Raw genomic sequence first — 17,055 nt, 5'->3', positions numbered from 1 at the left:
TTGAAACATTGCCAAGACACTTCCAATTTTACGCGGGAGAAAATCCGAATAATCAAAGACCTACATAAAAACACCCGCAAAAACCTCAGAAAACATATATATGACTTAATATATATTAATAACTTAACATATATCTTAAGTAACTCTTTTTTTTATTAAAAAGTTTTATAAGTTTTACAAAAAGAACACAACAATACAAAAACAAAAAACAACATATACAAAGAAAAAACTAAACATTACACAACAAAACCCCCCTTCCCCAACCCCCACCCAAACACCCCCCCTTCCCCCCCCTGAACTTCCCAGAGCAGAATATAGGCTTAATTAAAAAACAGTTAAAAATTATAATTATGAAAAAAAAAGAAAATATAACATTAAGATATATATGTGTATATATAAAAATAAAAATTATGAAAAAGCTATATAATATTTTTTTATATCCAATTTAAATTGTATAAATTTTATCCATTTATCCCAAACAGCAAGAAATTTCTCTTGCGTTTGTTCCTTTAAAAAAGCCGAAATCTTTGCCATTTCCGCCAAATAAGACACTTTAAGAAACCATTCCTGCAATGTAGGCAAAGATTCCTTCTTCCAATATTGTCCCACTAACAGCCTCGCGGCTGTAATCAAATTTAACATCAATATAACCTCCTTTGTATCACAATCAGTAACTATACCCAACAAAAATAACTGCGGAGTAAATTTTACCCTCCTTCTAAAAATTCTCTGGATATTCCACCATATCTTAATCCAAAATTCTTTTATCTCTCTGCACGACCACCAAATATGATAATAAGTAGCGTCCATACAACCACATCTCCAAAGTAACTCTTGAAGTATGCAAAGTTATTAAAGTATTTGATAATATCTGTGTTAACAAAAAGAAAATGTAATAGTTTAAATAACATTTTTGAGTTTTAAAAAGGACGTTTATAAAGAAAAAATATTATTCTATAATATTGGAGGGAGGGATCTAAATTTAATACTGAAGTTCAAAGCCTGTATATTGAGAAATTAAAGTTGTATTAGAAAGTTTTGATTTTAGAAATGGGTTTAAAGAAAAGTTTAGCATTTTAAAAAGGGTGAAAAACAACAATATTTTTCCCTGTAAGGTCAAAGAATCTGAAATAATACAATGAACCTTGTTACTAAAAAAGGTGATAATTCACAAAGATTATTAGGTGCAAATAGAAGTACACACCTTTTCCATAGCAAGGAAAATAAAGCAGGACTGGTTAAATTGATCATTTTATTTAAAGAGGAGAATGTTTTTAAATACATTTTATACTTGGAGATCACTTCTGGATATTGTGCTTGTGATGAAAAAAATGAAACTTTCACTTTGATTTTGTCAATTAGATAGATCTGTTGTTATAGAAATGGCTACTTAATACACTAAAGTGTGAAAGCAAAAAATTGGGGTTGGAGTGTTTTTATCTTGTTCTGTACTAAAAGGAGTCAGAAGTCAACACCTTTTTTCCCTTTTACCTCACATTTTAATTTTCCCTCTCTTTTTCCTTCCCCTAATTTCTTATTTCTATTTTTCTTTGTATTTTATATATTAAATATAACTTTTTAAAAATGGGATAAACATGAGGGAAAAAAGATGGTCTCTTATTTATGTGAAATGGCAATAACAGATAATAATAATAAAGTTGGAAGGGACCTTGGAGGGCATCTAGTCCAACCCCCTGCTCAGGCAGGAAACCCTATACTAATGGTGACGAACCTATTAGAGACCGAGTGCCCAAACTGCAATCCAAAACCCACTTATGTATTGCCAGGTGGGCGTGGCCCGCTGGGTAGGTGTGACCAAGTTGGGTGTGACTAAGGTGATTATGGCAGGTGACTATGGCAGGTGACTAAGGTGGTGGGCGGGGCCAGGGTGGGCATGGCCAGCTCAATGTTGCTCCTGGGGAGGGATGCCTGTGGGGGCCGGGCAAGGTTGGGGGAGATCCAGGGGTGTCTTTGATAGGTGGCACAGTGGGCAGGAGGGCGTCTTGCTCAGCTGATGGCTTGGTGGGAAAGGGGGCAGCTATACCACCTCTCAAACACCACCATCTCACAAAAGCAGGATGAAAACTCCAAAAAGCAACAAGGAAAAAAAGTTAAAACAGAAAATTGTCTCGTGATGATTTTCTTCTCTTGGGGGGTGTGGGCATGGGGGAAGGCTCCTGAGCCCCACAGCTCTTCCAAAGGGGGGGGGAGGAGAGTGCGGAGAGGCTACGCTGTGATCGGGGCTCCTTGTCCCTTCCGCTGCCCGCTTGTGCTCTTCTGCTGCAGATGCCGCGGCTCCACTTGCCTGGCAGGGTGGGGGCGTACTTGCACATGGGGGCGCATGTGCGGTTCCTGCCTCGCTTTCTGTGCCATACTGGCTGTCAACACTGCAAATATTGTATCTAGAGTGTTTCATTAGTCGGAACCATGACACCGGCAGTGGGCTGGATTGGGTGCGGAGCCTCCTCGTGGCTTCCCCCACGGACATCAGGAGTGCCCACCCTACCTACCACTCGTCCCGAGGCAGCTGCCGCTGTCCCGTGCTCTCCAGCCCATCGCTGACCAGCCGGGCGTGCCGGGATGCCTCTCTTTGGGCTCCCTTGGCCTCTCCCCCCCTCCAGACTAGGGCTGGTCAGATTCCCCCTGTGGGCAGCCCTGCGCCTGTCCCCGGCCAGCCCTCCTCTTGCATCCTCCTGCTCCTTCTGCCGGTGGACTGTGGCTTACCGAGCCGGGTGGCGCCTCTCCCCACACGCATCCTCAGGTGGAGGAGCTGGGCAGCTATGGCTCTCACTCCCCTACAGCCTCCATCTGCCCGAGGCCCAAGCTTGGCACACCCAGCTGGTCAGCGATGGGCTGGAGAGCACGGGACGGCGGCAGGTGCCCTGGGACGAGTGGTAGGTGGTGTAGGCACTCCCAATGACCACGGGGGAAGAAGTGGCAAGGAGGCTCTGCACCCAGTCAAGCCTAGCCCCGGCAGGCACGAAAAACGAGGCAGCAGCCCCACGAGCGTTCGATCCAACCCTTGCAGAGCGCCATTCTCCCATCGCCCTGACTCAACCCTTTCAGAGCCCAACCAGGTTCCTTACTTCCCCTCAGCTTGTTCTGCGGCCTCATGGCAGCAGCACTGGGCAGGAGGCGGCAAACGGCCAGTTTTGGCATGAAGCAGCTTTTTGCCGCCTTGCATATTGTGCCCAATGCTGCTGCAATGCAGCTCGGCCGAAAACGGCCATGGAAGTGGGGCAGCTTTCCCCCCACCCGCTGCATGGATCGCCCTGCCGCCACGCGGGGGTCCACAACCTGAGTGGATGGGGGGGCTCCTCGCAGTGAGAACACCGCTTACTTTTGATGGCCCCAATGAGCGTGTTGCCATCCTTGCCCATGTCCTTCAGGAATTTGTTGGTGCGCTCCAGCTCCTGCTCGGAGAACCGGAGGCACTCATGGAAGCCCAGGCTGTCCAGGTAGCAGACGCTGAACTCCAGCGCCGGCTGCCCCATGGCCGTCCTACCTGGCCCCTCACGGCCTCAGCCCTAGCGGCATCCTTGCCTCCCGCCTCTTGCAGCTGCTCCGACTCACAATGCAGAAAGAGCGAGAGCGCAGCGCACGTGGAGAGGCGGAGGGGAGAAGCCTGGCCCCGCCTGCCTGGGGCGATGGCACGTGTGCCCATAGGGACGGCTTCACGTGTCCCCTGTGGCATGCGTGGCATAGGTTCACCACCACAGCCCTATACCATTTCAGACAAATGGCTGTCCAGTCTCTTCTTAAAAACTTCCAGTGTTGGAGCATCCACAACTTCTGGAGGCAGGTTTTTCCACTGATTAATTTTTCTAAATGTCAGGACATTTCTCCTTAGTTCTAGGTTGATTCTTTGATTAGTTTCCATCCATTGCTTCTTGTCCTGCCTTCAAAAATCCACTCATGCCTAGCGTTTGGTTTCCAGTAGTAAATTAATCCCTCTGGGGCTTCCAGTTGTGAAGTTCAGAATCAAAAAACTTCTTTCCTAATTCAATAAATGTAATAAGGAAATTCATATATTTTAACGACTAAACCTAACAGTTAAACAGATTCTCACCCAAATTATCTGTATATGGAACATTCAGTCATTGGTCCTCTTGAAGTTTTCCCATATTTCACAGACTTATAGGGCTTCTACACAGTGTGGGTCCTTTTATGAGAATTAAGATAACGTTTTCTAATAAAATCTTTCGCACACACCATACATTTATAAGGCTTCTCCCCTGTGTGGATCCTTTTATGGATATTAAGGTAACTGTTCATAGAAAAACTTTCCACATTCCATGCATTTAAAAGGCTTCTCTCCAGTATGTATCCTACTATGGTAAATAAGTTGGCAGTTCTTAATAAAGCTCTTTCCGCACTCCATGCATTTATATGGCTTCTCCCCAGTATGGATCCTTGTATGGCTTTTAAGACAACTCTTTGTAATAAAAGCCTTACCACACTCCATGCATTTATAAGGCTTCTCCCCTGTGTGGATCTTTTTATGGGTGTTAAGATAACTCTTTGTAGAAAAACTCTTTCCACATTCCATGCATTTGTTTGGCTTCTCCCGTGTGTGGATCCTTTTATGGGTGTTAAGATAACTTTTTGAAATAAAAGCCTCACCACACTCCGTGCATTTATATGGATTCTCCCCTGTATGCATTCTACTATGGTAAACAAGTTGACAGTTCTTAATAAAGCTCTTTCCACACTCCATGCATTTATGTGGCTTTTCCCCTGTGTGGATCTTTTTATGGAAAATAAGGTCACTGCTCTTAGGGAAGCTCTTTCCACATTCAATGCATTTATAGGGCCTCTCTCCTGTGTGGATCCTTTTATGAACAGTAAGAGACGAATTTTCACAGAAGCTCTTTCCACACTTTGTGCACTTATATGGCTTCTCCCCTGTATGGATCCAGTAATGGGAAGTAAGAGAAGTACTAAAAGTGAAGCTCTTTCCACACTCCATGCATTTATAGGGCTTCTCTCCTGTGTGGATCCTTTTATGGGAAATAAGACCATTGCTCTGAGCAAAGGTCTTTCCACACTCCATGCACTTATATGGCTTCTCCCCTGTATGGATCCGGTAATGCAAAGTAAGAGCAGTACTAAAAGTGAAGCTCTTTCCACATTCCATGCATTTATAGGGCTTCTCTCCTGTATGGATCCTCTTATGATGTGTAAGTTGAGTGCTCTTAGTAAAGCTTTTCCCACACTCCATGCATTCATATGTTTTTTCTGCTTTGTGGATCCTTTTATGGTAAATAAGTTGACTGTTCTTAATAAAGTTCTTTCCACACTCCGTACATTTATGTGGCTTCTCTCCTTTGCAGGTCCTTTTTTGAGATGTACTGGAGCCATTTTTATGAGGAAGAGACAAGGTCCGTCTGTATTTTTTTCCACTGTCTCTAGGGACATAATCTTTTCTTTTAGTTTGGGTTTGATCGTGTCTATTTATATCTAATTTCTTTATGAATAGTTTTTTACATTTTCCAATATATTTCTTTTTTATTGTTCCTTGTTGGGACACAGAGGCTTTCGTTGGTGCATGAACAGAAGATGAACTTTCCTGATTGCAATGATTTGATTGGTTTCTCTCATGGCTTTCTGCTTCCATTTGAAATGTAGGATTCTTCATATTGTATCCACGAGTGATCATTTGGAATAGTTTCCCAGAATCTTCATTTTCCTCCCCATTATTATCTTTACAAGAAAAGAGAAATGAAAATAACTTTAACATGTTGAGAGCCATTAGAACACGGGTGTCAAGCTGTGGGGATGTTTTTTTGGCATCCGAGACTAGTCAGAATTGAGGAAAAGATGAATGGAGCAAAGTACAGGGATATATCCTCAAAGAAAACCTGGGCCGAAGGTTCACTTTCCAACATGACAATGATCCTAAGCACACAACAAAGACAACACAGGCAACTCTATGAATGTCCTAGAGTGGCTCAATCAGAGCCCTGACTTGAAAGCTATTCAACATCACTGGAGGGACCTGAAAATGGCTGTCCACCGATGGCCGCCATCCAACCTGACTGAGCTTGAGAGGATTTGCAAGGAAGAATGGCAGAAAATCCCCCCATCCAGGTGTGCAAAGCTAATTGCATCATACCCAAAAAATACTTGAGACTGGAGTTACTGCCAAAAGTGCTTCAACAAAGTAGTGAGTGAAGGGTCTGAATACTTACACCAATGAGTGATATTTTAGTTTTTGCTTTTTAATCAATTCACAAACATTTCTAAAATACTGTTTTCACTTTGTCATTATGGGTACTGCGTGTAGATTAATGGCAAAGTAAATGAATTTCAACAACTGTAGAATCAGACTGCAGCAAAACTAAATTGGCAAAAGTGAGGGATGTTTGAATACTTTCTGAATGCACTGTAATTGTCAGTAGTTTTCAAATTATCAGAAAGATTCCAGGTAAAGAGAACTCTAATATTCAACAACATAAAGCAGAATTTGAATCTTACTTGTGTAGAAAAGATGAATGTGTAATTGCTAAAACCTCTAAACAGGCTGAGGAATGTGAAAATCAACAGAAAAAAATTCAAAAGTGTATAAATGTACCTCAAGCTTATATTGGCAATGTGGACAAGATAAAGGATCATTTTGCCGTGCTCTGGTGGACTTGTAAAAAAGCTAGAAAAGTTTGGGGTCAACGATATTCAGTGATACAGAGAACTTTAAAGATTAATATCCAGCTGAAATCGGAACACTTTATCTTGGCAGTAATCAACAGTCATTGAAGATTGTTTCTGAGTATGATACCCATAACAAAAAGCTGGAAGGGCTCTACATAACTAAAATGGTGGAATGGGTGGGGAAGATGATAGAATTCTCAATGCTAATTAAATTGACTCTGATTAAGGAAAGGACAGTATCTATATTAGTGATTGGAAACCACTGATGGACTTTTTACTTAAAAAAAAGAAAAATGAAATTTTTATCAAACTTTAGTTGAAGATTGGAAAGGATAAATTATGTAAAGGAGGAAACAACGATGTAACCTTAGAAAGAGGGCACAAATTATAACTTATTATTTTGTCTTTTCTCTTCAATTTTATTATACTTTTTTCTTATTCACTAATCACATTACTCTATCTTCTTTATTTCCTCTTCAAAATTTGTATTGTTTTTATTCTGATAAAATTCCTTTAATAAATTAATAATAATAATAATAACAAAAGTGCTAATATAGCTAATTACAGAATGTCTTCCGAAGACTCTGACTGGGGAGTAGCACATTCTTACCCAAAGAGGCCACGTTCCTATGATTTTCCAACATGATTTCCCGATGCAGCGCTTTTTGGTCATCATCCAGCTGAGACCACTCCTCATCGGAGAAATACACAGCCACCTCCTCAAAGGACACAAGACCCTGCTGAATGAGAAGAAAGAAGAAAAATCAGGAGAATGTTCAAGCTTTGTCCTATTGTTTAAGTGATTATAAGCAAAGATATACATTTCAGGTTATTCAATGAAATGAATCCCACTTTTCATCGAGGTCTGTCTGTCTGTCTATCTATCCCCATCCATCAGCAAGACTTTCAGCATCTGGAAAACATCAGCTGATATGGACCTTGGACCCCCACCTATCACTCACTCCCATACACCCAGTATTTGCAGAAGAACATGCGAAGGTGGTGGTGGTGGTTCTTTTTGCCATTTAAGTAAAAGGCTTGTGGTATCCTCAGAACAAACAATCCTATCCATGCTCAAAACCTTCATTAAAGTTGTTTGAGAGCCATCCAGGCATTTACATGGGTGTCATCAATAGACAAAGGGACACAAGCCCTGTTTCCGCTGCTCCTCAGATTACAAGGAATCCACAGCTTGTACCCCAACCCAATGGCTGAAGAAGAGAAACCTTCCTGGGAAGAACATTTCTCATCCTTTCCAAAGCTGGATTATTTGGCCCCAAATTCCAGGCACAAATCGGAATATTAGAAATTCCTCTAAAGGCTGAAGGGCCTTGATCTGCCCACCCTCTTTGGATTTTAACCGTCTGCTTCATATTTTAACCTGGTGCCATTATTTTTCTTATCATTGGTTATAAACAGGGCAATTTAGAAAATGTAAGGTCCCAATGTGATTCTTTCCGTTATTATTGAATACCGTTGCAATATTCCGTGCCAAAGAATTAGTAATAGGATGACTATTCAGCAAAATGCTAACACTGAGAACATTTTATGTTTTATTATTCCTCTCACTTGAGTTGGAGCTTCAACCGCTCTTTCAGCACCACCATAAAAAGGAGTCAAATTTGTTCTATCCTTCCCTGTGAGGGAGACAGATATGGATAATTAACAAAACGGCAGGAGCATTCTAGAGAAGAGAAGAGACAGAGAATGTAAGACAGCTGGGACCTCTCTTGGGAATGGATGGACTTTTGATTACCATCTGAGATGTCCTGAGTTGCGGATTCCTGATAGATCTTCCTGGAAAACAGCTCCTGAAGGGGATTTGATAGATTCCTCATAGGATCTCTGGTTTGCAGAGTGAAAGACTTGAAATCGGAGGCAAAAGAAAAGAAAAATAAATAAGTCCTCACAAAACGTGAAGCGGATTCTTGTTCTCTAAAAATAATTTCAATGCCACCATGTTTATCAATGAGCCCAGAATGTACGAAAGGAACAACTGTCTCAAGTTATCTTCTAGAATGGATAACAGAACAATGTCTTGCAAGAACTAATGAAACACCTCCACATATTACAAAGAGCAGAGAAGTAGGGAAGGGAGGGGTGAAAAATTCAAACACATTCTTTATTCTCTTCTGGACTTCCAGGGTGGAGGTCTCTCACCTGCAATTCGACTTGCTCCTTCTGCTCCTCTGCCTGACTCATGAGGAAGCCTTCCGCCAGGGCCACCGCTTGGGAGCTGGTCTCTGCTCCACACTCCCGCAACCAGTTTGACATCTGCTGGGGCAGAAGGACCAGGAGCTGCTCCAAAACAACAAGGTCCAACATTTGGGTTTTAGTGTGCTTTTCTAACCTCAGCCATTGACTATAAAAGTTGTGGAGCCGGCTACAAAGTCCTCGGGGACCTTCAATCTCTTCGTATTGGATGTTTCTGAACTTCCAGGGTTGAATCTCTGAACAGATGATGGTTTTCTCCTCCAGCATCTTCTGCACAGTCCTTGCCAGTTCTTGCCCAGATCTTCCCACAGCTGCCAGGCTCAACAACAGAGGGGCCTTTCCCTTGCTAATGGTTGTTTCTGCATCCTTTGTCTGTCCTGGAAGGAAATTCCAGATAGGTCAGAAGAATCTTGTGGATCTCCAAACACCTTTCAATTCGTAGGACTATTCCAGTAACTGCAGGACTGACCAGAAAGGCTATCCAGGTTCGTCACCCAAGAGTTAGCTTTTTGTTGCTAGGAAGGTTTTTAAGATGAATCTAGTTTCTGCATCTGAGATGGAAAAAGAAATAAATTCAAAAAATTGAGAAGGTGGTGGACTTAACCATTGAACAACATTCCTCCTCATGAAAGGGAAGCTGGTAAAGGACTGCAGTAGTATTGAGCAAATGGATCCTCTGGGTACAGTCAGGTCCAGAAATATTGGGACATCGACACAATTCGAACATCTTTGGCTCTATACACCACCACAATGGAGTTGGAACAAAACAAACACAATGTGCTTTAACAGCAGACTGTCAGCTTTAATTTGAGGGTATGTACATCCAACTCAGGTTAACGGAGTAGGGCTTACAGCAGTTTGCATATGTGCCTCCCACTTGTTAGGGACCAAAGGTAATGGGACAGAATAATAATCATAAATCAAACTTTCCCTTCTTAATATTTGGTTGCAAATCCTTTGCAGTCAATCACAGCCTGAAGTCTGGAACGCATAGACATCACCAGACGCTGGGTTTCATCCCTGGTGATGCTCTGCCAGGCCTCTACTGCAACTGTCTTCAGTTCCTGCTTGTTCTTGGGGCATTTTCCCTTCAGTTTTGTCTTCAGCAAGTGAAATGCATGCTCAATGGGATTCAGGTCAGGTGATTGACTTGGCCATTGCATAACATTCCACTTCTGTCCCTTCACAAACTCTTTGGTTGCTTTTGCAGTATGCTTTGGGTCATTGTCCATCTGCACTGTGAAGCGCCGTCCAATGAGTTCTGCAGCATTTGGCTGAATGTGAGCAGATAATATTGCCCAAAACACTTCAGAATTCATCCTGCTGCTTTTGTCAGCAGTCACATCATCAATAAATACAAGAGAACCAGTTCCATTGGCAGCCATACATGCTCATGCAATGACACTACCACCACGCTTCACTGATGAGGTGGTATACTTAGGATCACGAGCAGTTCCTTTCCTTCTCCATACTCTTCTCTTCCCATCACTCTGGTACAAGTTGATCTTGGTCTCATCTGTCCATAGGATCTTGTTCAAGAACTGTGAAGGCTTTGTTAGATGTTGTTTGGCAAACTCTAATCTGGCCTTCCTGTTTTTGAGGCTCACCAATGGTTTACATCTTGTGGTGAACCCTCTCTATTCACCCTGGTGAAGTCTTCTCTTGATTGTTGACTTTGACAACATACACCTACCTGCTGGAGAGTGTTCTTGATCTGGCCAACTGCCAACTGTTGTGAAGGGAAAGAATTCTTTGGTCATCCACCACAGTTGTTTTCCCTGGTCTCCCAGGTCTTTTGGTGTTGCTGAGCTCACCGGTGCATTCCTTCTTTTTGAGAATGTTCCAAACAGTTGTTTTGGCCACGCCTAATGTTCTTGCTATCTCTCTGATGGGTTTGTTTTGTTTCTTCAGCCTAATGATGGCTTGCTTCACTGATAGTGACAGCTCTTTGGATCTCATCTTGAGAGTTGACAGCAACAGATTCCAAATACAAATAGCACACTTGAAATGAACTCTGGGCCTTTTATCTGCACATTGTAATTGGGGTAATGAGGGAATATCACACACTTGGACATGGAACAGCTGAGAAGCCAATTGTCCCATTACCTTTGGTCCCATAACAAGTGGGAGGCACATATGCAAACTGCTGTAAGCCCTACTCCGTTCACCTGAGTTGGATGTACATACCCTCAAATTAAAGCTGACAATCTGCAGTTAAAGCACATTGTGTTTGTTTCATTCCAACTCCATTGTGGTGGTGTATAGAGCCAAAGACGTTTGAATTGTGTCGATGTCCCAATATTTCTAGACCTGACTGTATTTGTGTGTCTATCTGTTCATCAAGTGTGGTGCAAAATATGGTCCTAGCTTCCATCAAGACATGGAATATTTTATGTTTTATATTTGGAGGATTTTCTATTTCTTTTTTCCCTGAAGGATAGGCTAGCTTTTTTTCAAATTTAAGATCTACATATACCCTACACTTAGAGTTCATAAAGATGCCAGAAGTCAAGGAGCTTAAGAAACTGGAATGGAATACAGACTTTTTTCACGTTTCTTGTGCTTCATAATGAGACACTTAGTCACTAGACATTCATTAAGGATGTTCCACACTTTTGTCTTTAAGTTTGTATGTTTGTAAGTAACTGGAGCCAGAGAAGAGGTAAGGATGAAATTCCAAAAATGGCTTATCCCAAGAAAGAAAATGTTATCTTTTGTCAGGGGTCTTAGTGAGGAAAAGGAAGATGACCCCCAACCTGGAATGAAACCGAGTGAAATAATCCCGGGAAGGAACAACATCCTGACAAAGGCAGGAAGACTGAGTTCACATCAAATGAAATGCAAAAGAAATGATCCTGGTTTAGGATGCTCACTTCAGCACTTACTTTTTGGGAAGTACTATACTATACACAAAGGCTGCTTCAAACAATTTGCCCTGACTCCAACCATATAGGCAAAGTTCACAGGAAACTCAAGGCTTGAAAGAATACACCTTAAAATGATGTTCACCCACCCTCTTAAACGTGGAGGATCTGATCCTAGTTTACTCTTTGTCTCCAGAAGAAGCATGAAACTAAAGGGTTCTGTAACTGAAACCAGAAAAAGAAACAAATTGCTATCTCGCTTTTGTAATCAGCGTTTCCCTCAGGGACAAATTTCATGCAAGCGTGGGAAACATGTACATTAATGTGATGTGCTGAAGGAGGGAATAAGGGAGTGTACAGGAATTATTGAGGTCTTCCTTATATTGTAATAACTGTGTTGTCTGATTTTCATTGGCTAACAAAGCTTATAAAGCAATGCATACTAAATTTGTAAGGTGTGGCATTTCTGAATGCAACTGCTGCCAGTGTTCAGACTGTGTTCCCACCCTGGACTTATTTTGATCAAAAATGAAGTACTATTTCTTTAAGAAGCTTCTGCGTGAGTTCTCATGACTGGATTTTTATGATTTCTCAAGTTTTGCCAGTGACCTTACAAAACATTTGCAGCTTATATATCCAAAACAGAATATCAAAGGATCAGGAAGACAGGGTGAATAATTTAACTAGAGAGACTCCATCCTGAAAGAAAAATTTACAAGAAGAAAATCTTATAAAACCACTAATGTCAATACAATACAATGACAATAAAGTTTATTTATTTATTGTCAGGCAAGAAAGTGAGAAATCTTATTAGATACTTTAATTTCTGTGCAGCTGGGGCATATTCTGAAGAACCCTTCTTGATCAACTTCTATCAAAGACTCAAAATACTGTACTGGACAACTACATTTGAAACACATTTTGGATGTCTATTTTCTAGTTATTTATTTTAATGATTTCAAAAGTCAGTCAGAGTTAAGAGCACTCCTTAAAACAATAAATGTCTCAGGTCACAAAACAGCAATTGAGATGAGATCTATATAAATCGATTTCATGAGAAAATAAATCAACGTTTGAACAAATGCTAAAGGTTTAGACAGCAGGACCCCATTAATCATCCTTTGGGAACTTGAGAAGCCTGAGTTAACAAGCCACCATCCCATACACAGAGGATGAACAGCCAAACGAATGAACCACTGACAGCCTAACATGAGCTTCTGATTCATGCAACTCTGACAAACACGTTCCCCACTTCTTAGCCTAATCCAAGCTTTTCCAAAGACGGACAAACGAAGACAAGCATGGACTTCGAACTCCCAGGCTTGAAAGAGGTTTGGGAGACACCAGCCCAAACTAATGAAGGACAGAAGCAACCTAGAACTAAGGAGAAACTTCGTGACAGTTAGAACAATTAACCAGTGGAACAAACTGCCTCCAGAAGCGGTGAATGCTCCAACACTGGAAGTTTTTAAGAAGAGACTGGACAGCCACTTGTCCGAAATGTATAGGGTTTCCTGCCTGAGCAGGGGCTTGGACTAGATGACCTCCAAGGTCCCTTCCAACTTTACTACTACTACTATTATTATTATTATTATTTTACCGGGCACTGAATGCAAATACTGCGTCTCAGCCCCACTTGCGTCTCCTTCCTTACAGCCTCTCCCTCCTTTGTCTGCCGGCAGAGCCCCTTTGCCCGGTCGCGGGGAAAGGCGAGGAAGCAGCCCCCCAGTCCTCCCACCCGGGGTCCCGGACTTGCACTCAGAGCCGGCAGGGAGACTTCCGGCCAGCCTCCCCCTCCCCCCCATGCAGAGGCTCCCCCAGGAAATGGGGGAAACGGCCCCTCCCTTCTGGGGACCCCCATTTCTCTCCTTTGCTCCCCCGCCCCCTTGCCTGGTTCCTGCATGGGAAAGGGCGGCAGGGGAACATGGGACCGCGGACTCCCACCCCGGGGGAAGACTTGGCCCGTCTCCACGCTCCCTTCCAGCGCGGGACCCCTTTGCACGGGCAGAGCCGCCACTCACGGAATTCAGGAGTCTCGTCGGGACGCGCGTCTCCGCAAGAATCCCACGCAGGCTCCGCGCCCCCCGCAAAGCCTCTCCGCGGAGGGAGGGGGAGAACAGAAAGAACAGCCTCTTCCCACGGACGCCCCGGGCAACAACTCTGGCTGAAGTGTCCCGCGCATGCCCTGTTTTCTTAAGCTGATTGCGCCCCCTGGTGGACTCTGCCCGAGATGCCAGGATTCTCCGAATGGGCGGGAAAGAGAAAGAGCTTCTGAGGGGAGGGAGGGAAAGGGAAAGGATGATGGGCATGGGAGTAGGAGGAAAGGTAGGAGGAAAGGCGTCAGTGTCTCTAGAGGCCGCAGCTTCTCCATCTTCCTGTCCAGGAACCCTCTGTGGAGAAAAAGATCTCCCTGGAGGATTTGAACTCGCTTTCCTCAAGAACAGCTGCCTGAAGGCTCCACAGAGATTGGAGAAGGCCTCAAAAGGGGCCCAAATTCTCTCAGAAATGGCCAGGCAGTCAGAAGACAAGGACCAGGAGCCTCTCTGGGAAACACAATTTGTATCTTGCGGTTGTTGCGAACTTCAGCCTGAAGACGGGACAGGGGCAGCAAAGCCACAATCGGGAAAATGGAGATTTCTCCCATGTTTCTATTTCTCTGGTAGTGTATCTACAATCTGCTCTTGAAAAACGGGGAAATGGTGTCTCATCTGGGATTGGAGAAATGTTTGAACTACGAAAGGGTGGAAAACTATGGAAAAGAGAATATAACATTCAAACACTATGGGGGAGATAAATAAGAGGGGAAAGGTGTTTTATTTAGGGGGTTGAACAGCAAACACCCTCAAGAAATATGAGTAGGAAAGCCCTTTGTTGAGTTTAAGGCAATTCGTATGTCTCCAGATCGTGAACAAAAAATACAATTGTTGTCTACTTTTCTTTAACTGTGACTCTGTTCCATTTTTGTAATGAAACATTGGACAATAATTGGCAGAAAACTGGAATTGGTGCCTTTTCTCCATTTTGACACAGAATCATGCAGGGGTAATATTTCAATGAACCACTTCAACTCAGCAGGAGCCTCTGAAACTCTGAAGTTTGTCCCCCACCCAACTCCTCCCCAAAATATTTATTAACAATTATTAGGGCTTTTATTATTGTACAGTAAGCAGATGCAAAGACAACAATTGTTTTTCCCACAAAAACTTTTATTAGACACAGTTTAAACTCCTACTCCTTTTAAAGTTAACCCTAAAGGCACCTTGCTTATTTTACTTTCTTCCTATTACCACAGGTTAGCAACCACCATATTTTTTCGTCTAGAAGACGCACCCTCCTATAAGATGCTCTGGCATGCGAGTTTCTCCGTGCCGATCAGCTGTTCGGTGGAGTGCCGAATACGGCAAATCCAGAAGTTTGGCTGGCCAATGATCTTGCCCCCTCCCCCCTCCCATTAATGGCAAGCCCACAGGGGCTTGACACCTGCACCAGGAGGCATGGCAACCCAAAAAGGCATGTCATGGGCTGCGGAGGTTACCATTATTTTTCCTTGTATAAAATGCTACACTTATATAAGATGCACCTGATTTTTGAACAGGTTGTTTGCAGGAAGAAATAGCTCTTATACAGGGAAAAATACAGTATTTCTATCTTGCTTGATCTATCATTCCCCCCCCCCCAGAAAAGAATACCTAGCTTCATTTTTGGTGTTGGGTCTAAGCCCTCCTCCCAAAATAAGCCCTACTTAAGAGCTTGCACAGCTGACTGGACACCCATTCCATCACACCATCGGGTTGCTAGACGTGAAGCCGAGTGGAAGGTGGGTGAGAGCTGTCCCATGTACCCTATACAGCTTACCATGCTGAAGGGCCCCTAAAGCCAGGCCTAACATGCCCCAACACCTGTCACGCTTTGCCTGTTCAATGGCTTCTCCCACTTTCTCCTTCCTCCTCATTTGAACAGCCCTTCACTTCTATTGCTGCTTTTTCAGTCCCAGATCTTGGTTTGTCCGGAGTCTATGCAGAGGTCTTTAGAAATGAAGCCCTGCAACGAGCGGGTAGGGTGGGAACCATTCCCTTCTCTTTTGCACTTGCTCTGAAATGGGGGCGAAGCAGCGGCCCAAGGGCTCCAATCTGGCTTTGCATCAAGTAAAGGGACTGAAGGTACATGAATTCATGCTAGTCTGGCATCTCAAAAAAAATGGGTTTTTTTCCCCACACTGGCACATTTTTGCTGCCATACCTTATAACTTTCTTTAAAATTTATTGATGCAAAATGCAGATCCTTCCCATTCTGCATCAAGTAAACTTTAAAGTTAAACAGTATGGCAACAAAAAATCCAGCAGCAGGGGAAAAAAAACCCAGTCTCATGTACCGGGAATCTGCACTGCCCTCTTCCCCCCCTTGCCTTCACTTTACTAAATGGATCACTCGGATAGAAGTGAGGTTTAGCCGGCCGAACGTGCAAGTAGAGGCAGAGGCACGGGGGGGGGGGGAAACTTCCCCCAAGCATTTCTTTGCTAACTTCCTTTCCAGCTGGGCCACATTTCTCCATCTCCATCGAGTTTCTCTGCCTCCACATGCAAGGAAATAAAAGTTTTGGGACTAAAAGAAAATTCAACCAGACCTTCAAACCTCTCGCAAAAAAAAAGTCAGGAAATTGGAAGGTCTGATTGAACTTTTTTTTTTTTTTTAGCCCCACAATCTTTTCTTTCTCTTCACGCAGAGGAAGAGAAAAATGCTTGGGGGAAACAAGAGCAGCTGGGCGATGGTGCGGCAAGCTGTCCAGCTCCGCGGCGGTGGAGAAATGCAACAGAGCTGGAAAACAGGTGGCAAGGCAACTGCCCCAATGGCACCAGGTGCTAAAACGGATCCATTTCTCTCCAGCAGCTGCCCAGGCCTAATGGAGGGAAGGCCAGCATCCACTGAAATGGAGCAGCATTCTGGTTCTGTTGGGGAAGGAGTAACCGGCAAGAGCGCTACAGGTAGGACGTCCGCTCGCTTCAGCACTTTCCCCGACCCTCTGGCTGGCACTTTGACCCAGGGCTGCCACCTCCCTGCTCACCTCTTGGGCGGGCTAGACCAGGAAGACACCCTCCCTGCGTCCCTGGGGCAAAGAACCCCCGTCTACCCAGAGGAGCATTGGCCTGGCTGTCCCCGCACACTTCCTGCCACCACCTAGCACGGCCGACCCAGGATTGCAGGGACTGAACTGGTATGAGAAGGGCACCCACATCCTCTTGCCTGAACTCTCTTACTGGTAGTTGGTCCGCCCGCACGCTCCGAGGTAGGCCCAATTGCCACCACACTTCAAAGTTCTGCATCTCCACCC

General features: G+C 43.8%; 1 protein-coding gene across 1 annotated transcript in view; it reads right to left on the bottom strand.

Annotated features, from left to right (window-relative positions):
* Positions 1-1,549: 1,549 nt before the first annotated feature.
* Positions 1,550-17,055, bottom strand: part of LOC120310153 (paternally-expressed gene 3 protein-like) — a 42,690-nt gene continuing 27,184 nt past the window's right edge. Inside the window, 8 exon segments of the mRNA XM_039348254.1 lie at positions 1,550-4,288; positions 4,290-5,703; positions 7,259-7,388; positions 8,218-8,285; positions 8,405-8,513; positions 8,809-9,239; positions 13,748-13,911; positions 15,057-15,102. Of these exon segments, the coding sequence (XP_039204188.1) occupies positions 4,147-4,288; positions 4,290-5,703; positions 7,259-7,388; positions 8,218-8,285; positions 8,405-8,513; positions 8,809-9,239; positions 13,748-13,911; positions 15,057-15,102 (2,504 nt within the window). The 3' untranslated portion in view covers positions 1,550-4,146.

This window comes from Crotalus tigris, unplaced genomic scaffold (genome assembly GCF_016545835.1).
Source record: "Crotalus tigris isolate CLP2741 ecotype Arizona unplaced genomic scaffold, ASM1654583v1 scf7180000018127.1262416, whole genome shotgun sequence".
NCBI lineage: Eukaryota > Metazoa > Chordata > Lepidosauria > Squamata > Viperidae > Crotalus > Crotalus tigris.
The sequence above is the reverse complement of the archived record's forward strand: the minus strand, read 5'-3'. Positions and strand labels throughout refer to the sequence as shown.